We start from the raw sequence: 16,697 nt of genomic DNA, 5'->3' as shown, positions 1-16,697 counted from the left end.
TCTAAAAATAGATGCCAATGAGATGTGAATGATTTGGGTTGCTATACAAGTATATAAGTGTGACGTGCACAGTAAAGGATTGATCCCTAAACCTTCGTGGACTTTGTGGTGTCCCATATAAGGTCTACAAGTACTGTCCTTTGTTACTTTTTTTTTCCTATTCGGGTGTTAGGCGTCAAACACGATAGAGGATCTGTATGCCTTTTATGCTGGAACAGTTTTACTGTGTCACAGTTGTTTCTAAACTTCCTCTGTGGTTTCTTAATGTTACAGTATGATTGATGTTCACTGAGAATCAAAGTTGAGGAGTTGAATCAAACAAAGTTTTTAAAGGGAGAGGAGAAACAAAGACATGACAACTTTCTAGTTATAAACGGGATGAAAAAAACAAATTATTACATATTTAGAAGAGTCACTGATGATGTAGTGGTACACACGCCTGACTATGATGACTATGGTGCAGCGTGGGATCGATTCCCTCTCAGTGAGGGTGTCAATATCTGCTCTGTGACTCACTAGCAACCAGTTCAGGGTGTAGTCCGCCTTTTGCCCGAAGCTAGCTGAGTTAGGCTCCTGCTCTCCCGTGACCCTTGTGAGGAAAAGAGGCTTGGATTGGATAATGGATGAATGGATACATATCTAGAACAAGGAAACAAATCTGGATGTTGCCTGGGGCTGTAGCACTATACCCTGTGAGGGAAGGACAGGACAAGACAGTACAAGACAGGACAGGATCCACATTCTCGACAGCATCCACTACTCCCACTTCCACTGTGGGAGGTGCCCCCCTGCCTCACTCAAACCAGGCAGGGACAAAAAAAAACCCCAGCAGGTTCCATAGATTGCAAGGGACCACCTGCCTTTTCTACAAGACGAGGAAAAGGGGAGCACAGAGCGACGCAAGAACGGCGAGAAGAGGTGGAAGCAGGCCTGAGGAGTGACAAATCATGTCCCAAGTACTGTCCATTGTTACCGAACTGACTCTGGAATACATTTGGGCATCGAGACTTGCCAACTCCAAGGAAGAAAGTGGCGAAAACCAACAAAGAACGGAGACTAAGACGTCCTTGTGCCTAATGGTGGCAGCAAACAAAAGTACAGTGTCTTGTGAAAGTATTCGGCCCCCTTGAACTTTTCAACCTTTTACCACATTTCAGGCTTCAAACAAAGATATAAAATATTTTTTTTGTCACCAATCAACAACAAGTGGGACACAATTATGAAGTGGAATGACATTTATTGGATATTTTATACTTTTTGAATAAAAAAAACCTGAAAAGTGGGGCGTGCAATATTATTCGGACCCCTTGCATTACTACTTTGTAGCGCCACCTTGTGCTGCAATTACAGCTGCAAGTTGCTTCGGGTATGTCTATATCAGTTTTGCACATCGAGAGACTGAAATTCTTGCCCATTCTTCCTTGCAAAACAGCTCGAGCTCAGTGAAGTTGGATGGAGAGCATTTGTGAACAGCAGTCCTCAGCTCTGCCCACAGATTCTCGATTGGATTCAGGTCTGGACTTTGACTTGGCCATTCTAACACCTGGATACGTTTATTTGTGAACCATTCCATTGTAGATTTGGCTTTACGTTTTGGATCATGGTTCTGTTGGAAGATAAATTTCTGTCCCAGTCTCAGGTCTTTTGCAGACTCCAAAAGATTTTCTTCCAGAATGGTCCTGTATTTGGCTCGATTCATCTTCCCATCAATTTTAACCATCTTACATGTCTCTGCTGAAGAAAAGCAGGCCCAAACCGTGAGGCTGCCACCACCATGTTTGACAGTGGGAATGGTGTGTTCAGGGTGATGAGCTGTGTTGCTTTTACGCCAAACATATCGTTTCATATTGTTGCCAAAAAGTTCGATTTTGGTTTCATCTGACCAGAGCACCTTCTTCCAGATGTTTAGTGTCTCCCTTGTGGCTTGTGGCAAACTTTAAACGAGACTTTTTATGGATATCTTTGAGAAATGGTTTTCTTCTTGCCACTCTTCCATAAAGGAAGATTTGTGCAGTGTACAACTGATTGTCGTCCTTTGGAGAGACTCTCCCACCTCAGTTGTAGAGGTCTGCAGTTCATCCAGAGTGATCATGGGGCTCTTGGATGCATCTCTGATCAGTCTTCTACTTGTTCGAGGTGAAAGTTTAGAGGGATGGCCGGGTCTTGCTAGATTTGCAGTAGTCTGATACTCCTTCTATTTCAATATGATTACTTGCACAGTGCTCCTTGATATGTTTAAAGCTTGGAAAATCTTTTTGTATCCAAATCCGGCTTTAGACTTCTCCACAACAGTATCTCGGACCTGCCTGGTGTGGTCCTCGGTCTTCATGATGCTCTCTGCACTTTAAACAGAACCCTGAGACTATCAGCGGTCCATTTACACGGGACTTATTTACACAAAGGTGGATTCTATTTATCATCATCAGTCAACTTTGGATCATTCAGAGATTCTCACTGAACTTCTGGAGTGAGTTTGCTACACTAAAAGTAAAGGGGCCGGATAATATTGCACGCCCCAATTTTCATGTTTTTATTTGTTAAAAAAGTATCAAATATCTAATAGATTTCATTCCACTTCACGATTGTGTCCCACTTGTTGTTGATTCTTGACAAAATAATTTAACTTTATATCTTTATGTTTGAAGCCTGAAATGTGGTGAAAGGTTGAAAAGTTCAGGGGGGGGTGAATACTTTGACAAGGCACTGTACATCTTAACTTTGTCAAAATAAATGACTTGTCACCTCAGTGCATGCAAAGGAGGCTTTCGGAAGTTGTAGAAATCTGATATGCTCCCTCAGCCTCCGACCCTCAGCCTACACTGGGAAGAACTTCAGTGAAGTCAGTTGGGTGAGTGTGAAACAATAAAATAGGTTGTTGCCAAAAGTGAGGCAGCGAACAAAAACTGCGGCTTCCGCTCTTGCACTGATGGTTTTTAGTGATTGTTTTAGTCTTGAAACCAACATTAGAGCCGATGACAGACACAAAAAACCAAATATTAATTATTTAACGTGCTGAAGACTGTTTGGGGAGAGTACACAAAGGGAAGAGGACCAAATATGAACATTCGGTCATGAACTGTCAAGAGCAGGGCTGAAAGGGAACGAGAATGTCCATTGAAGTAAGTACCACGATGTAGAGAAGTTGTGGGACAGTCACAGACCCCTCAGCATACTGGGGATCGCAGGAGGACCAAGGGCCGAAGCCATGGAATTAAGGAGAAAAAAAACAAAGAAATAAAAGAGAACATGAGTCAGAGGGATACCAATAGGCTGCTGAGTCTCTGCACACAGAGATGAAATTATAACACGTTTACATTTTAAAAAAATTCGCAAAAAGAATCTAAAAAGGAATTTTACATGAGAAACTTAAGAGCACCTATGACAAAAATTGGCAGTGACAATTTGCACCTTCCAACAGCAAACAGTTTATTTTCATTTTCACTCTTATTCATCATGTAACTCTGCAATGATATGATTTATTAAAGAAATGTGCCAAAATGGGAACACATGATAAAACTCTGGGGGAAGAGATTTCAGCTCCCCGCCGACCTTACCAACTCAAAAAGGGGGTCTCGGTGACTGAGGACCCTTCTCAAATTGAAATTTGACTCAAAACAACGTGATTTATCTTTATATTCTTAAGGGAAGCATTTGAATTGGCTCATGATGTAAGCAGGCATAACGTCTCCAAGGGCCTAGCAAGACTGTGATGATCAACCCAAAAACCATCATGTATTTTTAATCAGTTGACTGAATCAATGTTTGGGCGATATCTGCAATGGAGATTTGTGTATTTGTGTCACACAAGATCTCCATGGAGCTCCCCGACCAAGCAACTAGGGATAATTGATCATTTGATAGGTTACAATTTTGTCAATCGTGTAATTTCATAGGTTGCCTCTTGGTTGTATTGCATAAATATTAGTTTCCTTTAGTCAATAGGGAAATGCAAGCAAATTATCTTGAATTACGACTGTAAATAATTACAAATGTGAGTTATGGTAAATTTGAAAGTTCATTTTGTGATATTCTTGAACTTCTTCATCCAAGGGAGAGATTTTGTCAATACAGTATGCATTTCATTGATTATGTATCCTATCAATGACATTGTACTGTTAAATAAATGAACGCTTGATACAAATTCAGAGTCCCAATACATAGGTGCTGAGTAAATACACAATATTGGGGGTGATCAAGCCACACACATCAATGAACAAGAATAGATGTATCCTACTCTAACACAGATGCCCTCCAATAAAAATATGTATACAAACATATTCAAGGACACTCAAAGCATGCTTGGCCAGCTGTGTGTAGCCTCTTAGAAACATGCACAGTCTTTAGGGATGCCTACTGAGAAGCAGACACACAATCCTCCCTGACAGACGGCCCAGGTTCCCTGGAGTGGGAGTAAGTTTCGTTGGTGCCAACTCATTAAGAACCCAGCTGGTTATGAGGTTAGGTTTGGGGATAAGACCTCATACGAGCACTTGATTGGACTTTCTGTCTTCAAGAATATGTAGAATGGTTAGCATGTTCAACCTTTTATACGCAGACAGCTTTCATTTGTTTGAAACATACTGTCCAAGTCATGTTTTTTTTTTAAAAACTATCTTGCAACGCAACTAGCAGCACGGTGGAGCAGCTGTAGAGTGTTGGCCTCACAGTTCTGAGGACTGGAGATTAAAATCCCGGCCCCACCTGTGTGGGATTTGCACGTTCTACCCGTACCTGCGTGGGTTTTCTCTGGACACTCCAGTTTCCCCCTACATCCCAAAAACACGCATTAATTGGAGACTCTAAATTGCCCCTATATGTGATTGTAAGTGCGACTGTTGTCTGTCTCCATGCAACTGGCTGGCAACTAGTCCAGGGTGTACCCTGCCCCCTGCCCAATGACAGCTGGGATTGGCTCGAGCACTCCAACGACCCTTGTGAAGATAAGCAGCGGTGAAGAAAATGGATGGCTGGAAAATATTGTCTGACATTGCAAAACCAAAAATTTCCAAATGACTGAAAACAAACTGGCTTTTAGTAAACTTGTGCTTCCTTGTTTGTCGCCATATGTTCAGTGCAAACAGTGTGTGTCACTCGACTAAGGAAACTACCAAGACAAAATGTCGATTTTTTTCGATAAAAAATTCTTGACCCTAAAAAACACGATTTAAAATTAAATCTATATATCACCTAACCCTAAAACCTTGTACATCAACAGGATTTATTAAATACTTTTCAGACTCACTCAGGTTCCATTTAAGTCCTGTGGTGGTTGTTTGACAGGGTCCTCCAACCGGAATAAGGCTGCACCAATCCCCCTCCAGGCCTGTGTTCACCCTGATTGTGTGGTTGCCCTGGAGAGGGAATGCAAATGTTGTACTGATTTCTACATTTACTGCTATGTGTTTGCATGTGTGTGCATGCGTGGGTGTGCGCGTGTACAAATCAGATAAAGCGGGTATTGGAAAAAATGATCTGGGAGGTATTAAAATGGGAACACTTATGAAGCAAAGCTTCTTAGAACCTAAATGACAAGTTTTCCTGCCTCTTGGGCTCTTTAAAATAAATGCAGCTCTTGTCATAGTAGCGTCTTGTCATTCCCCTCCCAAATTACTGTTTTTATTTTTTTTCAATATCTTGTCCTTAGAATGCATATCCAACTGTATATTCTGGAGTTTTTGAGTCAGAGTGAGGGAATACATCAAAAATTAAAAAAAAAAAATTGTAAAATTTGGTACAGTATTAAACCTAAAGGCCTATCTTAGATCTTTGTCTTTAACAACTCTGGTAAAGCTAATTGTTAAAATACAAAGTAAATACATACAGTGGGTGAAATAAGTATTTACTATGTCACCATTTTTCTCATTAAATATATTTTCAAAGGTGCTACTGATATGAAATTTTCCCCAGAAGTTGGGAACCTCCCAAGAAGTCCTTACATACAAAGAAAATACAACAAATAAACTCGGAAGTCAGATTGTGTGTAATAATGTGGAATAACAAAGGGAAAAGGTATTGAACGCACCAACTGATATATATTTAAATTTTTACTTCTCATGAATGCAAAGAATTTCCTATGCGAGACTGACATCTACCAGTCTTTCCTTCGGGTGTTAGCAGCTCGCGGTTAAGTACGGTGGCTGTAAAGTGCAAACACAAAAACAGAAATGGAAACACCAAAACTAAAGCGGAAACACAAAACAAATGCTGAAAAGTGCAAAACACAAAAACAAAAGCCATGCCAAAACCGGAAAAGGAGGTTATATTGTTTCCTAGGCCGCGACATCCCGCCTTGCTGGGCAGGAAGAGACGCGAAGGCATGCATGACAAACATGACGTAGTCTCAATCGTGAAACAACATGTCAGGATACTTCGCGTCTCTTCCTGTCCAGCAAGGCGGGATGTCATGGCCCAGGAAACAATATACCGTAATTTCTCGAAAATAATGCGCAATTTTTTACCAAAAATAATATTAATAGAGTGGATTATATTCAGGTATGGATGAAAAATACAAAATAAAATCACATTGTATAGTTGCATACAGGTACATGGAGTGGTAAAAAAACAGGTATACATATAAATTTCGACTTGATATTCGATGTCTCAAGTTTCACATTTATATATTATAGTAATGTGCGCCACCAACCTGAACTCTGACCTCCTCGGGGGGTTGGGGGGGGGCGCTTTGCATTGTACGATCGTTAGCATAGCATATTTGTTGCTACTGCACCAAACATAGAAACGACTGCCCGTGAGTTTGTTTTAACATAAATGAAGATGAAAAATGTCAACTACAAGGGCTAGTTGTGCAGCCAATTTTACAAGAAATCTGTCATCACTCTGGCTGATGATGCTACCAAACCGGAAACAAAACAACGTGAGTTGAAACTACGTAGTACAATCATTTAAAAAAATAGTGCACACAGTTGAAATGCTTGCGTTTTTAAAAGTGCCCTTTGCTCTCATTTCTTTGAGCTCTCGTTTTGATAGCAATCTGACGCTATGAAGATTGTAGCCGAATGGGGGCAAAAGCGCTGACAATAATGAGGAATAAAGGGGAACCAAGATTCTTAGGATTCAAAAAATGTTTCCTCACAAACACCATGGATGGCACAGAGAATGACATGCTGTGGCAGGAAGATGGGATCATTGTTCATGAATGCAGGAGGCATCAGAACTGGACCAAGTTATCAATGATGAGTTTGAAAATGATGCACAAAGGTAGCTACATTGGATATTTTTCAGATTGGAGATGAATCAGATGCTTCTTTTGAAGTCTTGGCCAAGGATGTGTAATGTAGTGGGTAGACTTCACTATGCACAAATGTTTTATGCACAAATATGTAATGGAAAAAATGTTTAAGTTAAACAGTGTAAAATAATAAAAAATTTTTAAGACTGTAATATATGTTATCGACAGTATTAATAAAATGTTATGCCATCGTTGAGCATTTATTTTAGTTGGTAGAGGGATTCTGTTATAACAATTGCAGGGACCAGGACAAGCATGTTCTGTGGCCTGTCTCAAGATATATATTACCACTCCATCAGTACATGCACATGATTAATAATTGTTGTACAGACGATTTTTTGAAAAACATACAAGTACAAACAATAAAAGTACAAATCTAGCAAAATAAAAATACAGATAGTTCCTAATATTTTGAGCATATGGATTGTAGCAAATTGGTGGTGCGCATTGTTATAAGGGATTTCCTGATTTTTTTTAGGTGAACTTTGGGGGCGCACATTATACTCGAGAAATTATGGTAACCTCCTTTTCCGGTTTTGACTTGGCTTTTGTTTTTGTGTTTTGCACTTCTCGACCACAAGTGGGGTTTTGTTTTTGTGTTTAAGCTTCTGTTTTTGTGTTGGCACTCTACAGCCACCGTAGTTAAGAGCAAGCTGCCTTTGAAATCACCAATTTGCTTCCCCCTCCAGGACCGAGTGCTGTGGGTGAATGCCCAAAGCAGCTACCTGTTACTCATGCCATACTGATGTAATGATGCAAAATTGCTGCCACTGTAAGTGACTATGTGCAGTTTTTGTTTTAAAGAACACTTTGTTTATTTAACAGCATCAGATAAAGAATGTAAGCACATTTAAAATATAATACATTTGGATATCCTGGGTTTATATTTTATAATAAAGGGTTAGTGTTGATAAACGTAACTTCGGCCCCCAAACCCCGCTGCCGGATGAGTACCCCCCGAGCTTGGCGCAGTTCGCTGAAGATCATTTGCCATATTTGTCAAACAATCAAGTGTTAGTGTATCTTCCTCATCTTTCACAACACTTGTCTCCGTTTCTTCTTCTTCAGCACAAAAGAGCCATACTGCTAGCATCGAACAATGATCGAAATTAGACAAACTGAACGCAGTCTGTGCTGTACACCTCACTTAGCAAGGAGGAGATTGATTGACCTTCAGTTGCGCTCGTCCTAAGTACCGCGGACCGTCGCCAGGCCCCGCGGCGTCGCAGCTTCTGTTGTCAAATATAATCAAAGGTGGCATGTCTTTTATAAGAATATTCTCACCCAGAAGAAAAAATGAGCACCAACAACGATGCATAGGTATGTTTTTCACTCGCAACAAGGACGCTACAGCAGAGCCACACCAACCGGCCGGCGGAACTTTAAAATACTTCTGAGTCGCTATTAATAATTTCTTGTGAGTCCAACCTCATAGATTGATCAGTAAAATCCCATTTGTTTTTTCTAGAAACTATGTATATTTTTTAATAGGAAAAAGTTTATCTCAATAAAGCAAAAGAAAATGGATGTTTACATATTTATTTCTCAAATAAATGTTTTGCCCTCAAATACTTATTGGCCTTTGGTTTCATTCTAGAATACATTTTTTAATTCAATCTACAAAGGCTTGAACTTTGAGAGTTTCAATGAGAGAAATGTGTGAAAATGTTAACCCCGTTTGAGAAAACTTTATAAAGTTTGTGGTTAGGGGTTTAACAGCCTTAAAACATATAAGAATTGAAAAAATGATGCTGTAAAACACAACCTATATATATATATATATATATATATATATATATATATATATATATATATATATATATATACACACACACACACACACACACACACACACACACACACACTCTGGAGCAATATGATCTTGGTTGAAGCCTCAAGTCATGGGTCCAGGATAGGCAACCCACAACACACACACACACACGCATGCACGCACATGTACACGCATGGCAGAAGAGAAGAGTGTCGGGGCTTTAAGTTCACTCATCTCAAGTTTCTTATATACGTAGTATTGGACAATTGTGGAAGGGTGAAAAAGCAAGCAATACTGAATTCACATTAATCAATCTTTTAATATATTTTATTTGTCATGGCATTTAATTATTTTCTATATTATTTATTCCAGTGTTTTTTTTTTTTTTAAAGAGGACACCAACAATTTTGTTCATGTATGGGTATCAGATCTTTTCCTGTGAACATTGTCATTCATACAGGTACTGTATTCTCAGGACAAGGAATCATAACTGGAGTGTGGAAGTCTATATATCAGATTGCCCATTCAACACAAAGTGTGCATGGTATCGAACACTAAATCCAAACATAAACGGAAAACGAAGCATGTGATGAGACTGTGATGGTAGGTTGGTAAGCATATTTAGTTCAAGTTATAACCACTTCAAATGCAAATGTAATCTCAACAAACAGCGCAATGCTTTTCAAAGGTCGCACTCACCTTCATGTAAAGGCATCTGCGTTCATCAGTTGCTGGCAAATTGCTGCTGTGTTGACAAATGAGCTTAATTTACCCTTACTGAAGTAAGATTAATTGGAGGTGTCGAGGTATAAAGCAGCAAATGACAACACGCCTTTGGAATAAAGACAAGAACTAGCAAGGGAGTGCATGAGAAGGGATTGCTTCAACTATTACTGTATGTGGTTCCACCGGGAAGGGTGGCAGTCTCCCTTGAAGATCTTGAAAATAAACAAAACGGGAGAAAATTGAGAAAGGATGGAGGCAAACAAAAGGGAAGTGTCCCGCAAATGGCGTCTGAGAGGCCTACTTGTAAAGTCAATCAACGGAGGGATGTGAGGACGTGCCTGGCATTGAGGAAATTCAATTCAGGGAGCATCAAACAAGGCTCACTTTATCTCATACAGAACAGCAAAGTGGGGCACCATAAAAGTACACAAGTAAGAACGCTCTTGATTATTTAAGAGAGAGAGGAAGGAGGAAGCTGGTAGTGAGGCAGAAAGGATTTTGGAGTCAGTCAACTCGTGTATGTGCACGTGCGTAATTTCATATGGAAAGATGGATGTGGTGGTCTTGAACCTGAAATGGTAATTTTTTTAAGTCCCTGAAAAGCTATCACTTTTTAGCAGTGAGTAAAATCGATTGAAAACTGCATCTAGTTTAGGCGAGGAGAACTTCTAGTTTGCTTCTGCAGATATGAACAGTATAAAAACAAAATGTAATGACTCACAGGTTTGAGTAGAAAGGCCAGGTTGGTCTCCTGGATGACGAACAGTGGGAGTTGTGTCATAGACAGAGCGTGATGGAGGGTCTCAACAGTGGCCATCGTCTGGTCAAATCTGCCCGCCAACCCGCCCAGTGTCACAATGGCATCCACCTGAACATAGAGCATTGAATGTTACACAGAACCTCATGGTTTGTTATTATTTCGCCCAACATTGACAAGGATTGCAGCAAAAAGAATAGAAAGCATTACACATGGGCATAGTTTATATTGTTTGAACTTTATCTTTTAAGGGTGTCAAATACTGTATGTTGCTGGAAGGGACAGTGAAAAATTAATCCTGCATGATCATAACAGTACAACAACATGAGCTCTCGGCAATAAATTCATTTTATTTATTTAGGAATAAAAACCAAATCAACTTAGCTTAAAACGCTAATTTCAATGTAAGGCCTTTTCTCTCTCTTTCTGTTTAATTTTAAGCCGCAATGCACATTTTACACCTCTCAAGACTTACATCCTTATACAAAGTCCCCGCGCAGTCACAGCAGTGCTGACAGCCTTTAAAACCCAACAGAGTGAAGAGGGCAGAGGCCCTGTCAGAGGCTGACAGCTGCACCATCACACAAACTCTATTCCAACACCACAAGGATTTACAGTAGTGTATATTGACTTCATTCCTTAACATTTTCCTCCAAACACTGACCACAGACAATATAAAAAGCTAAGCATACAAAATATAAGTTATGTTCAGTTAAATGTTGTTTGCTTCCACTTCCTAAAGGTAACAAGCAGTGCTATGCATGCGTGATATTACTAGTTATTCATGTAGCATTCAGCCCAAAATAATCCAGACCCCCGGGTACTTTTACAGTGAGTTTAAATCTCTTGTGGATATATTTGTTTTCACAAACTTGCATAAAACAGAAGCGAAATGCTGAAAAACTGATGAAGAGATTGACAATTAATCTAACAGCGAAACCATGAATTCCTGTTTCCGAATGAATAATGTCACGTAAATATTTCTTCGCTTCATAAATTATGCTTCGGTTCATGTGTAATGGTCAGTCATGCTTTTAGGTCTGCAAAGCTCATAGAGACATACCCCAGAACACCTGAGGTTGTGATTGCTGCTAAAGGGTCTTCAACAAAGTATTGAGCCAGGGGTGTGAATACTTATGTACCTCGTACATTTAAATGTTTAAATTTTCAATAAATTTGCACAAATGTCTGAAATATATCTTTCTACTTTCTCATTATGGGATACTTTATGTAGTTTTTTTTAAAAAAAGAAACTACTCAAAACCGCTTTAGAATAAGTCGGTAACAGCAAAATATGGAAAAATTGAAGAGCTGTGATTGTGAATACTTTCTGGTGGCATTGTATTAAAGACAAAACAGTTTTTCCATTAATCCCTCTAATAAAAATTCATGTTTTTTTTTCTGTCACATTCTTGTGGCATTCCCAGCAAAAGATAATGACTCAGTGGGGGGAAAAAACAAAACAAAACAAAACTAAAAATTATCTTGAAATAAAGCTTGGCTATAAAACAAAATATATCCCGATGGCCAAAAGGAAGGGGAGACCATGTACAGGTACAAGTCAAATTATAAAGACATCTTATGTTATAGTGGGCAAAGGAAGTTTGCGTAACAACTTTGTTCACGTTTTGTATGTGCATGTTGGATGCATAGAAAGCAAGATTTAAGACTCATTTTGCCATTCTATTTGTTTGTTTTTTTTGACAAAATAAACATTGGATTTTAACGAAAGCACAAAGTTCATCATTCAACATTTGAATATGGTCAAAGATGCTATGACAAAGCACGAGTAAGTTTTTCCAGATACAGTATGTGGATGAGTAGGTAAAAATGGCATATAACTGTAAACTATTTTTTTCAACTGTAAGCTATTTACTGTATGTATACTCAGAAAAACATCTTTTCACAATAATCCTCTGATTGTGTCCCTTAGTATTGATTCCAATCCAAATTCAGATAAATTCTAAAAATCCTGAGCAAAACCGTGAGAGAGAAAACATTCTTGACCTAATATGATGAATATTTTAACACCCCAACAGGACCATAATACACGGAAACGTGCAAAACAGGCTCTTACGATTACATCTTTGCTTTTAATCCATTTTAACATGCTGCAAGGATGGAAATTTGCATGGGTGTGCGTGAGGACGAAAGGAACAAAAGTTTAGTTTTTATGTATCCTTGTCTTAGTCACACAAAGTTGAAGGGGACACAAGTTCATGGTGGATAAAGACAAGCATAACAATCCTGACAAACAAAGTCGACATCAGCGACACTCAAAAGTGCCTCAAAAATTGAATTGTGAGGCTCCTATCTCCCCAAAACAGACAGATGGACAAAGACTTCGTGCCAATTTTTAAAGCAAGTTTAAATATTAGGAAGGCTAGGAACCAAGAAAATGTTGACGGAAGGGCAGAAGTGTATCTTACGTTAAAGCCTGACTCCTAAAACCAAATAAAGCATAAAATGTGGCAATCTGCATGCATCGGACATGACACATGAATTTTTGAGCATGTTTCATCATCTTTGAAAAGCTGAACCGTTTGTGGCACTCAAAATTGATTGGAGCAACAACTCACACAAAACAGAGGCTACTAAAAAAAAAAAAACTAATACCGAATAGAACAGGGTTATGGAATGGGTAAGAAAGAGGAGCGTAAAGGCATCTTTATACCCCCTCACTCTTGTGTGTGACAGTGCCCGCATTGTATCACTCAGCTAAGACATTTGGCTGCCGTGCCCCAATGTGACATATGACACTCACACGGGACAAATTGTTGCTGCCTGCAGAATGCCACGGAGATCACCTCTAGTGATTGGTTAGTTTTAGTGTTGTAATGACGTACTTAACTTTCCCTTTGGTTTCATATACCACCTGAGCTGAAGCCTTTTTGGAGTTAACAATAAAATTAAACGCATCATCTGGTCATCTCGGTGTATTTGTTCAACAAGGCACTGTTCCATGGTCCTCATTGCTGCTCCTTTGTTCTGGGAAGTTAATTGGTCATAAAATGCAGAGGAAACTCCACACTGTGGCATCCTAGACCACACCGGCCGGAGCAACACCTCTGTCTTGAAGGAGAACTGCAGCACATTTTAAAAATAGCATGCGTGGGTTTTATAAAGGCAAACGTCAGAGTGGTCACTGCCCTCACAAGTATAAAAAAGCCTTAAAGGTCAAGTGTCATGAAATGGGTGATTTTTAACATGTTATTAATAAAAAAAAAAAACGGCAGCCGGTGTAGACCCATCCATTTTTTCACCACAAAACATGATTTTGACGTATATGGCTTTTTGTAACTCCTGCCATGATATCCTCACGAGGGATTTGTTTTCGACATGAAGTAGGAAGTGACGTTGGAGGCAGTAGCGGGTCAAGCGGACTTGTTAGTTTCTATTAGTTTTACCTGTGGGAAGATAGCTCGTTGTTCCTTCGTGTTAGCCAAAATGCTGGCTCGTTGCATTGCTGGATATAGCTCGAAAACTCGGGAAGATGGATTTACCCTTCATAAGTATCCAAGAGACCCGGTTCGTCGTGAAAAATGGATTGCACAGGTGCAAAGGATGAGAGCTTCGTGGGTTGCAAATGACTGGTAGGTGCGTATACAGCCACTAAAAAAAATAATAGTTTGGGGGGTCCACGTAGTCCGTCTCTCACAACGTAACAAAAGATACGCGCACGTATGACAGGGGTGCTAAATGTGTCGATGTGTGCGCCGGGTTCGCCGGCGAAGGTTTCCGCGTCGGGCTCGCCGGCGAAGGCTTCCGCGTCATGCCTCGTGGATGAGCATGGCTCATACATACTACCTGTTGTTAGTTAGAAGTGATCTGCATATGATCTAAAAATGGCTGGAAATAATAGGGTAATATTGCCCCGGACACTTCACTCGATTGTAAAATGTTCTCTTCTTCAAAAAGAGCTTCCGTGTCTGAAGGGGCATGTCCCATAGTAGGAGCCACAGCATATTTTCAATGGCAAATGTCTGGGTTGACATCACGGACAGTAGATGGGGCAAATATGGCAACCACTTGGATGTCGAATGACACGTCTGCTACTTTGCGCATGGATGACGTGCTCTCCGCTCATATTTATTTTTTCGTATGGACATTGAAATGAATAATGTTATATGTATTTTTCATTTCAATATCTATTTTAGAATGTTTATAGGGATGACACTTGACCTTTAAGGCAGAGTGAGGAGGTAAGCAGTAGCTTTCTGTTTTTTGTTTTGTTCAGTTGTGTAGGGAAGCTATACTATCTTAATTCCAGTTACATAGTTGGAAGTGCATTGTGACCATATTTCTTGTTCTATCAGAAATTTCCATCTACATTCATACACCCACAAACAACCACTCCCACACGCACACACGTCTGTTATGAACTGTGACGCACAGTCAAAGCATGACTGATTTCCAAGCAACTCATATTAAGGGCAGGTCTGAATGCCTTGCTTAAGGGTTGCTGTAATTCCTCCTAAAGTTTATTGTTCAGTTTAGAGAAAGCCACGCTCCAATTGATGCTTTATTTGGTATATATTGTCACAGCAATCAGCAAATCTTATATCGCAGGACATGATCAACAAGTCACCATGAAAAACTAAAGAAAGGACAAATATACACTTAAATCTGTGAAACAAACACATACCAAAACATACAATCAAATAGATAATTGACCCCTCCGTGGATATTGTGCAATCCGCGTCACTGACCAATCAGAGGCCAGAGATCTGCATAAACCAAAGCCTGTTTTTGCTCCCGCCATTTTCTCAGACAACATTGGATGGTCCAGTATAGGTTTAGTTAGCGTTTTATCTCGTATTTGGGTTATTTAACAAAAAATATGGTTAAGAGGTGTAGTCACAGACTTTGTAATAGTGACGACAGGTATCCTGAAAGGCTAGTTGGTGGAGTTCGATTCGTACCCTTTCCAAAACCGAAGACCCAGTACGAAAAATGCCTTCGATGGATCAAACTTTGTGGAAGACCACATCATCAACTAAATCCATCTAATATCAACCGGAACACATATGTTTGCACGAAGGTATGCCCTATATTTGATTTTCAATACATGTCTCGTATAAATGAATTCGAAGTTCTTCGCTAGCATAACACTGCTGCGTGTGAACGATTGACACACTTATTCTTTGTTGAGCGATATTTAGCGATGATCGGACTGCACAAACGTATTGATTTCTTGCTGGCTCGTGGCCGAAGCTTAACCAGACTGTGTTTGCACGAAGATATTCCCTAAATTTGATTTTTAATACATGTCTCGTATAAATGAATGAGACGTTCTCCGCTAGCATAACACCGCTACGTGTGAACGATTGACACACTTATTCTTTGTTGAGCGATATTTAGCGATGATCGGACTGCACAAACGTATCGATTTCTTGCTGGCTCGCGGCCGAAGCTTAACCAGACTGTGTTTGCACGAAGATATGCCCTAAATTTGATTTTTAATACACGTCTCGCATAAATGAATGCAACGTTCTCTGCTAGCATAACATTGCTACGTGTGAATGATTGAATGAAATCAGAAGCATGGAGTCTGTCTCAGTTCAGAATGTATTGTATTGTATTTGCCATTTTTACTGTTTGTCTTACGTCAGCGCACGTGGCGTGACGTCACTTCAGGAGGCGTGGTTAAGTGCCCTGTACGGAGGGGTCAATTACCGTGTGCGCCTTATGCCCAAACATTCAGGAGTGGCTTGTCCAATTTTTGCATCCATGCAGTTTGATGCCCGCCCCTTTTCTCCTCCCATTCACTATATGCACATGCACTTCCCTACTCTCCGCCCATGAGCAACCCGGAAGCGGAACACGGAGTGAAGGCCTTAGGTTTCTTCAACTTAAAAACAAATAATATTTAAAAAATAAAACATTCTCTGACAGTTACAAAGGGTTGCACACGAAAAATTATTAATAGCCAGTCAGGCGTATTTTACTGTTGGATGCTTGGCATGACTCAGTTGTAGCATTTTTTTCCACGGAAGCACCTTGATGAAGGTGTCTTTTTTTGCCATTGAAAAACAGATATGGGTTGTTGTTGGCACTCTGCTTTTCTTCTGGGCGAGAATATTCTTCTAAACAGACAAGCCACCTTCAATTATGTTTGAGAACTGAAGCCGCGACGCTTCGTGAGGGTGCACCGAAACGCTGTGGGGAAGGCGGTCGCAGTGGTGGGCCACTAC

General features: G+C 40.0%; 1 protein-coding gene across 11 annotated transcripts in view; it reads right to left on the bottom strand.

The window, feature by feature from the left end:
* tpk1 (thiamin pyrophosphokinase 1) overlaps nt 1-16,697 on the bottom strand; it is a 108,420-nt gene that overhangs the window by 21,372 nt on the left and 70,351 nt on the right. For 8 of the 11 annotated variants that reach the window (XM_061805160.1, XM_061805162.1, XM_061805166.1 and 5 more), the window contains 2 exons: nt 10,468-10,614; nt 5,243-5,351 (listed from right to left, as the gene is read on the bottom strand). In XM_061805160.1, coding sequence (XP_061661144.1) covers nt 5,243-5,351; nt 10,468-10,614 — 256 coding nt within the window. Of the gene's footprint in view, nt 1-3,149; nt 3,173-5,242; nt 5,352-10,467; nt 10,615-16,697 lie in introns of those variants that run through there. The other 3 variants (XM_061805169.1, XM_061805170.1, XM_061805168.1) reach the window with 2 other exon arrangements.

This window comes from Syngnathoides biaculeatus, chromosome 19 (assembly GCF_019802595.1).
Source record: "Syngnathoides biaculeatus isolate LvHL_M chromosome 19, ASM1980259v1, whole genome shotgun sequence".
NCBI lineage: Eukaryota > Metazoa > Chordata > Actinopteri > Syngnathiformes > Syngnathidae > Syngnathoides > Syngnathoides biaculeatus.
Note: the sequence above shows the minus strand (reverse complement) of the source record. Positions and strands in the feature narration are given on the sequence as shown.